The 15,302-nt window shown below is 38.8% G+C and overlaps 2 protein-coding genes and 1 long non-coding RNA gene across 3 annotated transcripts; 1 reads left to right on the top strand and 2 right to left on the bottom strand.

Moving 5' to 3' along the window:
- The first annotated feature begins 458 nt into the window (after positions 1 to 458).
- LOC107684149 (ectonucleotide pyrophosphatase/phosphodiesterase family member 7-like) lies at positions 459 to 4,538 on the top strand. The gene is made up of 6 exons (XM_016480361.1): positions 459 to 1,026; positions 2,537 to 2,682; positions 2,813 to 3,445; positions 3,537 to 3,792; positions 4,250 to 4,373; positions 4,465 to 4,538. The coding sequence occupies exons 1-6, from the start codon at positions 780 to 782 to the stop codon at positions 4,523 to 4,525; spliced, it is 1,467 nt and encodes a 488-aa protein (XP_016335847.1). The 5' UTR covers positions 459 to 779; the 3' UTR covers positions 4,526 to 4,538.
- Positions 3,403 to 9,644, bottom strand: LOC107684150 (uncharacterized). Its single transcript, XR_001633816.1, has 4 exons — positions 9,469 to 9,644; positions 5,211 to 5,241; positions 3,694 to 3,796; positions 3,403 to 3,464 (listed from the first exon to the last, which is right to left on the bottom strand). It is a non-coding gene; the product is annotated as an uncharacterized LOC107684150 (long non-coding RNA).
- Positions 9,645 to 14,264: 4,620 nt separating this feature from the next.
- On the bottom strand, positions 14,265 to 15,150 carry LOC107684148 (noggin-3-like). The gene has a single exon (XM_016480360.1). It carries the CDS (start codon positions 14,934 to 14,936, stop codon positions 14,265 to 14,267), a length of 672 nt encoding a protein of 223 aa, XP_016335846.1. The 5' UTR covers positions 14,937 to 15,150.
- Positions 15,151 to 15,302: the final 152 nt, after the last annotated feature.

The raw sequence follows: 15,302 nt of genomic DNA, 5'->3' as shown, positions 1-15,302 counted from the left end.
CATTTTTTATGTTTCACCTTCTCCTTCAATATGGATGAGAATGGATGTCATTCAATGTGTTCAGACACAGTAATACACACAAAATGCATACAGAACTCATAGAATCAACAATCTAATGTTTACACCTTTTTTTTTTTTTTCTAGGAAGGTACATTGAGAACCACAGTGTGCCAGGTAAGAAGGCTGGTGGGATGATTCCCAAGTTGGTTAAGAGCAGAAATTAGTCAACAACTCAAGGGCCACAGTACTGTTCACACTTAGAAAGTTTTTGCAAAGAAACAGCCCTTATGCAGCTTCCATTCTATACTGTAGCTCACCTTTTGAAGCACTGTCTGATTATTAAAGTCCAAATGCTTATTTTTTTTCCATCCCAATTGCACAAGCATAGATAAATAACTCACTTATGCAATGAGTCTAATGATTGGTTAGACACTTATCTTTACCTTCACACAATACAGCCTTGATATAAAGCACCATGTTTCATTTTATAAGCAGTGAGCTGTAAATCTTAGAAACGCTGCTCAGAAAAGAGCTGTATAATTGCTTTTGTCCCATAACTCCTGATAAGCCACTTGATAAGATATCAAAAGATAGCATAAGCATGAAATTCATCTCATAAACATCAATAGTGTGAACTTTAGTGTGCAGAAAGGGATGACAAAAAAACACAAAGACAAAAGGATCAGTCAAAAGCTGAGGCTGTTAGATCAGGAACAACCATCACACCATCCAGAGAGAAGCAAGTTTGTTACATCAACTGTAGTAGTGGAATACCTGTCATGTTATTGGCACTGAGCGTTTTGCTGCTAATATTCCCTGAGTCTCTCTCTGCTCCAGTCAGAGATCGCTGCACTACAGGCAAAAACAAATTGCTAATAATCAGCTTTGATGGGTTCAGGTGGGACTACGACCGAGATGTGGACACCCCAAACCTGGACAAAATGGCTGAGGAAGGAGTCAAGGCAGCATATGTCACTCCACCTTTCCTGACCATCACCAGTCCTACACACTTCACCCTGTTATCTGGTAAGGAGAAAAAGACAACAGCATTACATAATTTAAAGTAAATAGATACAAACTGCAAGTTTTAGATACATGCTACATTCCAATAGTGTAGATATCTATGGTGAATTAGTTCTTAATCAGACCGCTTAATATATACCTGCATATGTAAACATGCTAACATTTGGCATAAATATATAAAAGCAGAAACATATAAAGTTTTCTAAAAAAAAAAAAAAAAAAAAAAAAAAAGCCTAAATGTGTTTTTATGCAGCCAAGTTAAGGTTGTTCTTTGCTTGCGCAAAATTCACTGTAAAGAAATCATAAAAATCATGCAGATTAAATTATGTCTGCTCTGACCCACCTTAGTCCCTAGTAATCACAGTAGATGCATTTATGCCACCTCTGAGCAGCATTAAACAATGTGTAAAGACACTTAATTACCACTTCAGAAGTGCTGCTGTGCCAACATTGCGGTGTAAATTTGGCATAAGCAAAGTTAGTTCTGAGAAAAGGTCTAGCATTGATTGCTTGCACATGCCACTTGCTTTTATGTTATGCAATGAAATTTACACTTTTTTTTTTGCTGTAAGTGCAGTTTATATGTCCAAATATTTTTAGGCCCGCTGTGTATATATTAAGACAGAGAGAGTAAAGACAATGGATGTTTAGTTAATGGACAGTTTTAGGAACACATTATACTTTGAGTGTTCATATAGCTCAAACAGACAAGCATAATGCTAGAAATGCTAATGTCATGGGTTTGATTCCTAAAGAATGCACACACTGATAAAACATATACAGTATAGGCCTACCATGAATGCAATGAAAGATGCTTTGGGTATATGTATACTGCCAAATAAAATCTACTGGGGAAGTCTCAGCATAACCAGGGCTGTACAGTACGTGCTACGAAAAAACTGGTCTGTGCGATTAATACATTTACCACTGTAGCACGCGTGCGATAGGCCTACAGTTTTGCATGTTCATAACACAGCCGCTTAATAGTGTGAAGTGAGTTCGTTCTGCTTGTTTGTGTGTGTGAGATTGATTATACTTGGTAGTTAGGGGTGTGCGATATGACGATTTTTGATCGTGGACGATTAAAATGTCTCCACGATCTGCTTTTGAAGAAATATCGTTGTTTCGTGCTACAGCGCACATTCTATCAGCTGCAGTTCTGGCGCCTCCCTCCGTCTCAATATAATGTACAACGCCACATGCATTCACATCAGTGTTAGCTCAGCGGTAGTTACTCTCACGGAACACTGCACTTATGCGCAATCACAAAACTACATTATTTAATCAGATTTAAAGCAATACCGTTTAAACATTTAATTCACGTGCTGTTCTGCATGTGCTTTTTCTGAGCGCATACTCATGAAGTGCCACTGAGAGCCTGCAACTTTTTGGCCTGTGCTACAACACTTTCAACCTCTGTAGCACCAGTGCTATGTGAAAAAAAAGTTAACGTACAGCCCTGATAACCCATAACTCATAAAATTAGTGACACTAAAAAGTAAATTTTTCCCAGGAAGGTACATTGAGAACCATGGTGTGATTCATAACAATTGGTTCAACACAACCACTCAAGAGAAGAAACAATACTACATGACACAGTTTGTGGATGAATACTGGGATAATGGCAGTCTACCCATTTGGATCACTGCTCAAAGACAGGTACATCTCAAAAAGCTTGACACAAAAGCTTTAGTACATCTCAAATAAGAATAAAAATACTATATCACATCCTAATATATATTTGCTTTAAACAAGATACAAACTGACTTGTAAATGTGTCCTTGCTTAGGGTAAAAAAACAGGATCCTTGCACTTCCCTGGCACTGCTGCCACTTACCAGAAAGAAACAATCCAAGTGAAGGAGGTGGAGCCAAGGTTTTATGACCACACCAATGAGACGGCATGGAAGGAGAAAGTGGACAAGGTCATGAAGGAATGGTTTAAAGATCAAGACTTAGATTTTGTCACTTTGTATTTTGGCGACCCAGATTCTACCGGCCACAAGTACGGGCCTGATTCACCTGAGCGCCGCTGGGCAGTCAAGAAAGTTGACCGAACTGTGGGCTACATAAGGGAAACTGCTGAGAAACACGGACTCAGTGACCATCTGAATATTATCATCACAGCTGACCATGGCATGAGCACTGTCTTTAAAGGAGAGCAAGTAAAAGAGATAATACTCACCGACATCCCAGGATTCTCCTTGAAAGATCTGAAATTCCACATGGTGGACTATGGACCTTCTGGGCTGCTGTTGCCCAAAGAAGGGATGCTTGAAAAGGTTTATCAAGCCTTGAAAGGAGGTCATCCAAACCTTCACGTTTACAAGAAAGAGGACATGCCTGCTCGACTACATTACTCCAAACATCCACGCATCCTTCCCATCGTTCTCTACGCAGACCCAGGATATGTCATCAATGGGGTGAGGATTCAGTAAACACCTATAATGGACATATACATGGAAAACATTGTGCTATATGTGATCATTTCATATGTTCTAAATGCTCTTCCAGTTCTACACATTCCAGACCAATAAAGGGGAACATGGCTATGACAATGAGGTCATGGACATGAAGCCTTTCTTCAGGGCAGTAGGACCAGATTTCCACAGAAACTTGTTGGTTGGACCATTTGAGACAGTCAACGTTTACCCTCTAATGTGCCACTTACTGGGGATAAAGCCAGAAATCAATGACGGGTCACTGGATAACACTCGACACATGCTGATATCCAACGGAGAGTCATGCGATTCTGGAGGCGAATCTGGAGGTATCTAAATAAAAGTACAAATCTTACATATCTGACCAAATAATTCAAATATTTATGTTATTTAATATCTTAGAGGTCCGAGATTAGAATTACTTTGATTATTTTGAGAGGTAAAAATATGATAATTAAATCATAGACAATACCAATAAACTGCTATATAATGTCAGACACAATCTCTGCTTTGCCCTTAACTATCTTGACAGTTAAAGACAACTTATCATGATAGTCATCAGATATGGTATTTTGATAAGGTATCTTGATAAAACTTTAAGTAAATTACACCATTCAAACAAATAATACCATCAAACTGTATCATTCTGTCAGCAAATGGATAAAAACATGCAAGGAAAGTATTTTTTACCCTGTCCTTCACCATATGATCCCATGAGCCAACACTATCTTATCACAAATTACATAAGTTACAGGTCATCAATCAATCTTTTTTTTTTTCTTGTAGAGGTCCCCAAGTCAATTCTTCATAACGTGTTCGTTGGTCTTGCTGCTGTGGCTGGATTTTTATTGCTTGTGTTTATGGTTGTTACACCCTACAACATGTATAAAAGATGGAAAGTGAATATGAGGTACGACAGTTACATTAAGACTTTATAATTTTTTTTCAGCACATTACCAATTAAAAATCTGATGTATTACTTTACCTTCACTCTCCAACAGAGCGAAAGTCATGGATGATGAGGATCAGATAAAAGCTGACTCCAAGCAAACATCGTTCTAAGAGGGCCATTTACTTATTCTTGAATTGCTTGTCATTTAATACTATGGGACCCAAAAAATCTGACACCACATTGAGACAACATTCAGGGCTTAAACCTGGACATAAAATAAATAAATTAAGTAAGTAAGTAAGTTTAAGATAATTTTTTTTTTCATATTTAGGTATTCACGTCAAGGCATCTTGAGTACAAGTGTCACTAAAAGAAAAGAGGAACAGACTGTATGGTACTAAGATATTTAGAAGTTCATGTATATTTTTCAATTAACCCTTCATTCATATTGTTATGCTGATGAAATGTAATTAAAATGTTCCATTAAATTAGAAATGCTGAAAATATAATTTGTCATTTAAAAAAAATTGTTTTAAATTAGAAATGCTTATGATTTGTAATAAAAAAAAATGTTGTTTTAAATTGTTTTAAAGCAAACTACAAAATAGAAGCATTTTGACTGGTTGTCTCAGACGCTTCACTGCCTTATGTTGATTAATATGCAGCATATTTTATACAGTATATACTGATGCCATCTAGTGGAAATAGTGAGTATTTTCAAACTCAAAACAATTGTGACAGTATGTAAACCAATTGCATCCAAGTAAATACTAACTGTTAATGATAACAATCACACATTATTTACTCAAGTCTTGAGACTTTCATGTCTTCCAATCCCCTTGCATGCAAACTCACCTTACAATAGGCTGCACAATACCAGTCGGTTCTATGGAAAAACACAAAGCAGAAAAGGAGCTTAGGAGGACTAAATGACTGACAGAAGTTATCATTACACAAAGCTGCAGATTCAATGATTTATGGTGAAATCCCAGTCCAGTCATGTGGAATTTTTCCCAAAATAAGTTTAAGTAAATAGCTCATGACAAAGAGGCACTCAGAGCAGGCTGGTATGCATAAACAGTTTGAACAGTGTGCTGCAGTGTAGCCCCCTCCAAACACATTCACACATTCACACATACACACACACATACACACACTCAGTCACCCGCCAGAGCCAGTCTGGAAATGTGGAGTCTCCCCCTGGCACACGTGCCAGACTCCCATCCATCTTCCAGTGCAATAACATTTCTCTGTCTCTCCGTCTCTGTCTATTGCTCTACTACGGTTGCAGGACACACAGTCTTCTCCTGTCTGCAGAGATCATCCTTTATGCTGTTGGATGCAGGGTGCTTTTAAAGCAACAGTCTTGAATGCAGAAATGTATCACACTACAGTCAATGAGATGTCTTTCAGAGGACATATTAAAGCTAAGCATATTAAAAGTTATTAAACTTTTTAAAATTAAACTCAGTTTACAACACTTGTGGCATAATGTTGAAATCCACAAAAATACATTTTGACGTCCTTCCTTTTCTTTCAAAAAAACTAAACATCTGGGTTACAGTAGGGTGCTTACAATGGAAGTGAATGGGGCCAAATTTAAACTTACAATAATCACCACAAAGTGTAAACAATGTGCATTTTATTATCCTTGTGGTGCTAGTATAGTTTATTAACATTATGTTAGTATACTGTATTTTATTAATATTTTTAATTTTGTTTTGTTTTTTTGTTTTATTAGTTTTTTGTATTTTTTATGTCTATATAGTTTTCATTCATTTTTATTTCAGTTTTAGTTATTTTAGTACATCAAGTTAAACTACATGAAAATTAGAAATGTTGCCTTGGCAACAAGCTGAAATAAAATATGTTTAAGGGTTTTTTTATTTTATTTCAAGTAGCAATATTTTCTATGGTTTTAGTTTTAGTAAACTATAATAACCGTGACGCAAGTTTTGTTTTAGTGGTTTTAGTGAGAAAAATCATGTAAATCGCTTACTAACCTTTTCTATAGTTATATGCAGTTACTGTATATGGAATGTTATATGCAATTTTACAGCTTAATCGACATGAAAATTAAACCATAAAATTGACTAGAACAACTTTTAGTTTTAATATAATTAATCTATAATTAAGATCTTTTATAAAATTATAAGCTGCTCATTTCTGCTTTTAAAGCCTTCAAAAATGGGCCCAATGGCTTCCATTGTAAGCATCTCACCATTATATCATTAATTGCATTTTTAAAGAAATTAATTGAAATTTTGTGGTAATTAATATTATGCCACAAATGCTTTCAGTGGAGCTTATACTGAACATGTAATATTCCCTTTTGTCAATACACACGTTTCCTTTTAAACTTCACCCATTTTTGGATCTGTCAGTAACGACAGATAGGAGACAAGTGTTAACTGCTGTGCTTCCTCTTGAGACCTTGTTATGACTGTCGTTTTGGCCGATCATAGTGTAAACACTTGGGAATTTCCCTCTGAAGACCTACATAGCATTTTTATTCTATCACATGTCAGCTCCTAACCAGGCCACTCTAATATTCTCTGCTCTCATCCATATGAGCTGTGAGAGAGAGCACATGTCAAACAGCCACATTCTTCTGAGTGGATTTTCTCCTTCCCTCCGACTACACGTATGTCTGCGACGCTCAGCGCTCAGAAGCACGGTTGAGCCGGGAAACAAGCATGTTTACATCTGAGGCTTAACAAACGTGCTGAGCTGAAAGGAATGCAGAACTGAGTATCAAGAGGATCATGTGGACTATTTTTCCAGGGCTATTTCAAGTTCATAGTGTATTGCTTTTTTGAGCGCCGCCTTTATTCCTCTCAATGGGCAGAATTTACCGAAATAGTCGTCTTATATTAATTTGAACAGTCATATAAATTGAAATTCAAATATAGAGCCTTTTTATTGTGGTCTATCCAATAAAACCCTCAGTGGATGAGGTTTGAAACCATTTAAACTATTTCACAAGGACCGGCCAAGATGCACTGGTGGTCTTGGTCAAACGCCATGTCTTCCCGCGGCCTTGTCTTGCGGGGGCGGACAAGAATCGTGTCGCCTCGCACTCTGGTGAGACCTTGTAGGGGCTTGCGATGACAGATTTACTCTGACAAGCTCTATGGTACGGCCGCCTGGCTCCAGACACCAGCACACCTCTCTGACATACCTGTCAATGAGGTGTCACTGCATAGAAAATGCACTGTGCTTTCTTCTCCAACGCAGCTATGGAAACACTGACTCAACACCTCCATATCCTCACTCACTCACTCGCTCGGTCCTACAGTCCCGCCCAAGCAGTTCTGATGAGGCATTCCTTTGAGCTGAAACAAGGCGTTAATCCATGATAACTTCTCCTCGTGCCAGCATGTGGGTGCAGGTCTCTCCTCCAATGCTTGCCTCATGCTTTCATGCCTGCCAGGCTGAATAACTCGAATGTAGCTGCAAGATTTAGGAGGTAATATCTATGTAAAGAGGGAAATGGTCTCAACAGTAAAGCCATAAATCTGTCATTCCTACTTTGATGGATAGACGCTTCAGAATCGTTTTCACAAAGCGGCCGAACACAAAAGCTATGCCATTCGTCTGTGTCATATGTGGTTTGGTTTTATGTATTTGTGCGAGCAGTGAGGTGTACAATATGGCTCTAATACTTAAGATGCTTTTTGCAATGTAAAAACAAATGATGTCCTTCTATGTATGTAACATTATTACAGCTGGAAGAAGGTTTAATCAAAATCTGGTTATGGATTCTCACGTATGTTAACAGTCAAATCAGAGTACAATGAGTCATGTGCTAAATGGAGCCAAACCTCTCTGAGTGTGAATAAAGAACAAATTAAACAACAGCCCAAAGGCCTATGACCACTTCACTTGACCACCATAAAACAAGCCAGATAAGCTGACTTAGTGTACAATGACAAACTTCTAAGGAATTGGAACATGAAGCTTACTATGAAGAGCTGCTTTACACTCTAAAAAATTCTGGGTTATTTTTTTAACCCAAATGCTGGGTTGAGTCTTTCGGGTAATTTTTTTGGGTTATTTTTTCAGTGTTTGGGTAGTTTTTGTGTTGCCAGCTCCTGGGTCAAATGTAACAACCCGATGTTTGGGTAGTTTTAGTGTTACCCAGCACCTGGGTCAAATGTAACAACCCAATGTTTGGGAAGTTTTTGTGTTACTCAGATCCTGGGTCAGTCATAACCCAGTGGTTGAGTTATTTACGTAGGGATTTTGTGTTCTCTTCAGGCAAGAGCAGTTCTAAGCGCCATCGAATAGATGCATTTCTTCGGTAAAATACAGATTTGTGTACATTTTATTTTATCTATAAAATCGTTACTGTGCTGTATATTGTTCAATTTTATGCAAAGCATCATACAGGCGCGGTGTGAATCCCCTAAACATGCATCGCGTCTGTCTTTTCGCGTGATGAAAAAAGCCTGATGCTTTGCGTAAAATAAATTATTTTATTTATAAAGATACAGAATATAAATACTTTTGATGCTAAAATATGTCCTCAGAGTGGTTTACTGTTTGTTTATGGGCAGGTTATGGAGGCAGTCGCAGCATATTTCGGCTAAGAGTGAAACGCAGGGTGGTGGTCTTAGCCATTAACAGTTTCCCGCCGAACACGATTCCAGCTCGGGCATGAGAACCAGCGCCGTTACGGTGGAAACAGAATAACAGAGACTGGTTGAATACAAGTGAATTACTTCTGTTTAATGTTTAATTTTTACTTATAATGTTTGTTAAACGAGTTTCAATATAGGCAATATATACCTATTAAAACTATAAACAATGCTGTAAATAAATAAAGGAAAAAGGAAGTTATCATGCAAACCAGTGGTTGTGTGAAGTATTTTACAAACGCTTAGAGGATTTAAGTTAATCTGTAAACATTACTTAATATCTGAAGTAAAAAATAAGCTAGTATTACAGTAAAAATGAATCAACCCATTAGCTGGGTTAAGTAAACAACCCAATTTGCTGGGTAAAATTAACCCAACATGTGTTCTGTCCAATATTTACCCAGCCCTAGGGTTAAAAACTACCCAAATTGGGTTGTTTTTAACCCAGTGTTTTTTAGAGTGTACTGACTTACCTGGTCATGAAGGAGAGCTGATAGTAGACCAAGCAATCCGTTTCTATGACTTGCTATTAAACATAACTAGGCCACATTCATTCTACGTTGTTTTTGTATATATTATATATAACACTTTATAATGTGTATATATACTGTATGCTCACATGTGTATATATTGACTGTTTATATGTCTACACTGCACTAATACTTTTGTAATTGTGTAACTTTTGTATTGAGTAGGCCTACTTGTGATTTTTAATCGATGCCGCAAGGGGCGTTTTGGCGGCAAATGTCTTTTCTCTTCCGGCTTAAACGCGGAAGACATACGTATCAACAATTTGAAAAGAATTTTGTCAAATAAATTACAGCAATATGGGATGAAGACAAATAGGCTACTATGATGTCCCTATAGGCTCAATTCAGTGTTCCAGGCTGACTTAATCGGTCTTTATGGAAATTGAGTGTCAACAAAGTGCATACTTTCTTGTTAACATGGTGGTGTTGCATTTTTCTTCTTCACTATATTAAAACAAATATAATATAGGCTAATTAACCCATCTATTGTGGATGTGATGTGAAGGGTGCTGAATAGCCTCTCAGACAAATACCTGTGTTTCAAAATTTTAGAAAGTTATACATTTTTAGCGATTCATACTAGCTAGATACAAAAATTGCACAGTTGTGCGGTGTCCGACCTGTCTATGTATTTACTTAATTAATCCGGGTTCTTATATAGACCACTGGGGGGCGCGTCGTGCTTGGCAGACAGACAGAGGATGCTAGAAATTTCTACATGCCTCATGGTACGATGGCATTGATCACTTCATAATAAATTATCACGACTGATCTAAAGCGATTCTGATGTGTCCTTCTGGATGAGATATACATCTAGAAGAAAATGAATGCTGCTAAAAGAGGTTTGATAGAGTTTGATTAAATTTTGGTTGAAATATGTGGCATGAAATCCACGAGCAAGTGCAGTTCTTCTACATGCCTTGTCTTAATGCTTTCATTAATATATTATACTAACTCTTCATGGTTATACTAATATTATACAAATATATTTATGTATTAGTGGATAAAGTCAGTACGTTCACTGAATAAGGGTCAGGCCTGAGTCAGACATGACAGCCTGACAGATTCTAAAACAAGTAGATAAACCATTTGCTACATGTTTGTTTTGTTTGGCGGTGAAACACAAGAAAAAGAATAAAAGATTAATTAATTTCGAAAATTGGATTAGCAATTCTCCTGCCGCCTCTATCCATCAACAACACCACTCGTTTACTTTGGAAAATGCAGCCGAGACATTTCATGGCAGTATTCTTTACGACTGTTCACATCTTCTGTTACACCTCTTCTCATGTTAAGAAAGGCTGTGATCCATAACATTTCAGTCCTGAGCCTGTATTTGGAAATAAATAGTGGGGCTATCATTCAAAAGGAATTATAAACTTTGATTCCATTACATATACAGACACAGAAACATGCACTCACATGCTGTCTCACCCAACACACACACATACACAAAGCAATGCTCATGTGCAGAGGCGCACGCGAGAGCGGCACCACAGTCTGCTGGGTGCATTTATTATGGATCAGCTTTGCCAATACTTTCAACACTATTCCAACCTCCTTCAAACAGCCACAGGCCGATACGTGATGGATCCTGCTTTTGCGTGGAGAATCAATGCAGGACAAATAGTTCCTACTTCGGCCCGTGTCAGTGCAGCCATCAAAAACACCTCTCAATCCAACTCCTAAATTATGTGAGTAATTGATCTGGACAGCGAAAGGCTGAGATTTTGGGCCTTGGCTGTTCAGTTTGCCACAGATTTCCCTGGTGGCTCAGTTGTTGAGCTCTTGATGAGCTTCCATGATGTTAATTAGCTTGAACACAAACAAAATACTGTTTCCATGCGGACTGAAGGTGATCTGTTCCACCTCATTACAAATTAAACCTCTATACATTCATCTAATCTAATGTCAGCAGCCGAGCATGACGACAGCACTGTGAAATTTCAAACGGAGGAACCTGATCTACACTTGAAAATATTGAGAACGAAGCATACGGGTGGCAACTGCGTACACAGAGATTTGTCTTTCAGTAAAGGATTAAAATGTTTGTTCAAAGCGTTATGAATACAGAAGAAGAGATCCTTCCTCTGCTACGGGAACAAGCTCGTTCTTTACAATATAGACAGAGATGGGTGAAACGATGGCACAGAGCCCACATTGGCCTGGCGATTGGGGGGAAAGTATAGGCCTACGCTGCCAATGTCTTAAGGGGAAAAAAAGCAAGGAGGAACAAAAGGGAGATGAAGCTTGCTGTTTGATTAAACCTCAGTTGAGTCAAGTATTTGCCATCCCTCATGTTTGTGTAGTGTTTTGGAGGGGGAGAAATGATGAGAACTTGAGCTCAAACTGAAGGCTGTAGGGGTTTTAGGCATTTCTATCTGTCAACCTTGAGGTAAAATGCACAAGATAAGCTTTTAGATTCTTTTTTTTTAGTAGGAAACCAGAATTCAAGGCTGCAAAACAAAAATTATATATATATATATATATATATAAAATAAAAAATAAAAAGAAAGAAAAAAAACAATACAACTCTTTATAAAAATCAATAAAAAAATTCAACTGCATGCATTTTAATCTTTTTGGATTTGGATCAATTTGCGGTCCAGATGATTGCGCATTGATGTTCCCCTTTCATTAATAAGGAGACGTACTTTAATCATATCTGGTACCAACTCTCTTACACTTCAAAGTCAGTTTGAGCCTGCACGTCTGCAAATATACTATAGCTCTGATCTTCCAACATCTGACATGCAATCATCCCCCTGACCCCATCGCTATGATCTCTGGTATGAACTTGAGATCACGCTGACCTTTTTCTCGGTGATATCATCCTCAAGAGCACACACAGATATCCCGATAACACCTGGCCATTTTCAAAGGTGCCTAACAACAGTGTTTTAATGATGTCCAAGACACACAGAGAATGGGCTACAATATAATGCTATTGAGATTTTAAGAGAGAAAAACAATGATTGTAAAATGAAGTGAATTTCCTTGTAGCAGAGTAGTGACAGACATCAGCCTGAGGCTTATGTTGATACATGTCTCTCCCTGACATCCTTCGCATAACTGTAAATGTAAGCTATAATAAAGAGTTTTACCACATGTTGTTTTTGAATGTCACCCTCCCATAAAATATGAGAAACGTTGACAAGTCAAGGCTGTAGTGACACATTTCACTGCCAAAGTTGAAAACAACATCATTTCTCAATTCTACAGATATCTTTTCACAGTTGGAGGCTCATTTGGTCCAGCTTTAAAAGTAGAAATGAAAATATGTCTAATATAGAAAACAAACAAAAAGCTAATGAATCTCTACAGCATAGGTTACAAAAACAAATATATATATATATGTGTGCTTGAGACTTGACAATTAGCCAAAACGTATGTATTTAATATTATGAATGTCTTTATTTTACAGGTCATATTCTTTAATATCATAATCATTTTTACATTTTTTTATTTAAATATTTTTTTATCATGGCTTTAGGTCATGTTCTACAATCTTACATTTAGTGGACATTGTATGAACTTTAAACTCTGAATCATTAAATCATTATGTATATATATTTGCGAGTGATATTGGCGCTCTTTATTTAGGAAGGATTTTCCAGCCCATTGGTGTTGCCCACGGACCTACTCACGTCCCCAAGTTCCTTTGGTTTGGGTTTCCTCCATCCTCTGCACGCCAGCTATTTGGTCCAGTCGCCAGGAAACATGCACAAGGTTCAGACCAATGAGAGGCTTTTCTCTTTAAGGGAGTGTCTGTGCAAAAAAAACAATCTGAACATTTAATGACTGGTGGTTTTTCCGCTCAGTCATGGTTAGAGAGAGCGCCTGGGTGGCCAGACTGGCTTTCATCACGGGAAGGGTGCAGCATGTAAGGGGGCAACTGTTCCTCACACCTGATTGTTAGTGATACTGGATGAACTCCAGAACTTGGGTGGCATGTTACTATGCGAGATGAAGTTTCCAGTTATATCTCCTGGGATGTGATGCCTTGAGAGGATGAAATGGGATCATTCAGAGCATCTATGAGTGTTTAGGTTTGAGCGTTGCAGATTGAGGTACATTAAGCCTGTGTTGAAAACCATGCATGGTGCTGCCCAGTGATCACTGTGTGAAAATTTGCCTCATGAAGAGAGAAAGAAAGACATTGGCACACAGCATTTCTTGTTAAGTAAAGAAGAGTGACAGGTCCATAATCTTAGTTTATTGGTAAGCTGGAGGAACAGACAGTGTTTTTATTCTGTGGTGAGCTGAGAAGTATAAAGATGTAATGTTCCTTCATGTAAACCCTCCTTACTGTGCAAAACCAAGTGATGCTGGACAATGTGCTGCTGGATTAAGTCAAAATCTATGTAACAAAAGCAGGATTCATTCTTTTGGCATGAGGGAAAGTTTCATTTTGGTTTTAAAGCTGTGTATTAGCTGTTACGTTGAAGCTTCTGCATAAATGAACCCTGACTGAGATTTACTCTAAGCAAAATTTCACTCTTTGGACTCTTTAAAATGTTGCAGTGTAATGTGTGTCATAGATGTAAAGCCATTTATGTGACGTTTGTCAAAAAAGGAGCTTAAACTTAATCGATACAGAGAGGAAATTCAGTATCCTCCTTCCTTTGCGAGGTCAAGTTGTTCTTTTCATGCCAATGGACTTTAGGCAGCAGACAGAGCAGAGAATGTTTACATTCCTACACTGGACAGTGCATGTGAGAATGAGCACGGAGCTTATTTCAGTTCGGGCAGGAGCATTTGCACTCTGATATAATGGGGTACTGAACTTGTATCCAGGCACATTTGAGCCCACCCTTTCTCTGCAGACACCTCCATCGCAAAACCATAAAATGGCTGGATTTGGCAGGTTTGCAAACCATCCCTTCTGGAACCGAACAAGACCTTTTATTGTAGCAGCTGCCCACCTTCACATAGCGGGGCCAGAATCGGTTCCCCAGGTCCTGCCATGTGTGCACCACTGGGCAGAAGGCATAGGACCACAGCCACAGCTGAAGCCTTCTTCTGAGCTTCTTACTGGGCTTGTGTTTTTTCCCATGCTGGATCTCAAACTCCATGGCTTTGATTTCTTTGGGCATGGTGCCTGTGGGACGCTTTAAGAGTTCAGACTCGTTCAGGTCGTCCTGTCCTGCGTATTTGTCCTCTGGTGGGTTGATGGACATGACGTTCTGGTCGAAGTGACTGCCTAGTATGGCTCTGAGTTCGGTCTCGTTCAGATCCCGCTCCTTAGGGTCCAGTATGGGATCCGGGTCCTCTATGAGTTCCACTAAAGGCAGAGTGTCACTGGGAATGGGACGGAGGAGGTAGTAATGTTGGCACATCCCTTCTTCTATCCTGAATCCGAGGGAGAAAATGAGCACGTATGTAGCCAGAAAATACGGCACGTTATCCATCTTTTCGGCTGATTAATCCTCGCGCTTAAGTGTTCGCTTGAGTTTTTGGCGAGCCGTGAGCGCGCAGTCTCCAGCGCGCGCGGTGTCTCTCCACGAGCGATCTCCTTAGAAATTGTTCATTCAATTCAAACGGCACTATCCTCGATGCCACTTCGCGCGTAAATGTGATCGGACATCCAAGAACCCTGTGTCAGTGTCTACTTTGTGGTCATTACGCGCGTCTCGTTCCGCTTTTACGCACAGGTTCCCATCGGCAGAAGAGCTCATGACAGCATCAGGCGTTTTCAGCCGGACCCGGTCTCCTTTTTGAGCTCGCGGGCTGCTCGCGTCTGAATCCGGAGTCGTGGTGTCTGAGGGTCCGCATGG

Source organism: Sinocyclocheilus anshuiensis, unplaced genomic scaffold (genome assembly GCF_001515605.1).
Source record: "Sinocyclocheilus anshuiensis isolate Anshui unplaced genomic scaffold, SAMN03320099.WGS_v1.1 scaffold553, whole genome shotgun sequence".
In the NCBI taxonomy this organism is placed as follows: domain Eukaryota; kingdom Metazoa; phylum Chordata; class Actinopteri; order Cypriniformes; family Cyprinidae; genus Sinocyclocheilus; species Sinocyclocheilus anshuiensis.
This window is presented reverse-complemented; position numbering and strand designations above follow the sequence as displayed.

Coding starts and splice junctions, on each gene's coding strand:
- LOC107684149 (XM_016480361.1), top strand. CDS start 780: ATGTTATTGGCACTGAGCGTTTTGCTGCTAATATTCCCTGAGTCTCTC. Junction 1,027..2,536: donor ACACTTCACCCTGTTATCTG/GTAAGGAGAAAA, acceptor AATTTTTCCCAG/GAAGGTACATTGAGAACCAT. Junction 3,446..3,536: donor CAGGATATGTCATCAATGGG/GTGAGGATTCAG, acceptor ATGCTCTTCCAG/TTCTACACATTCCAGACCAA.
- LOC107684148 (XM_016480360.1), bottom strand. CDS start 14,936: ATGGATAACGTGCCGTATTTTCTGGCTACATACGTGCTCATTTTCTCC.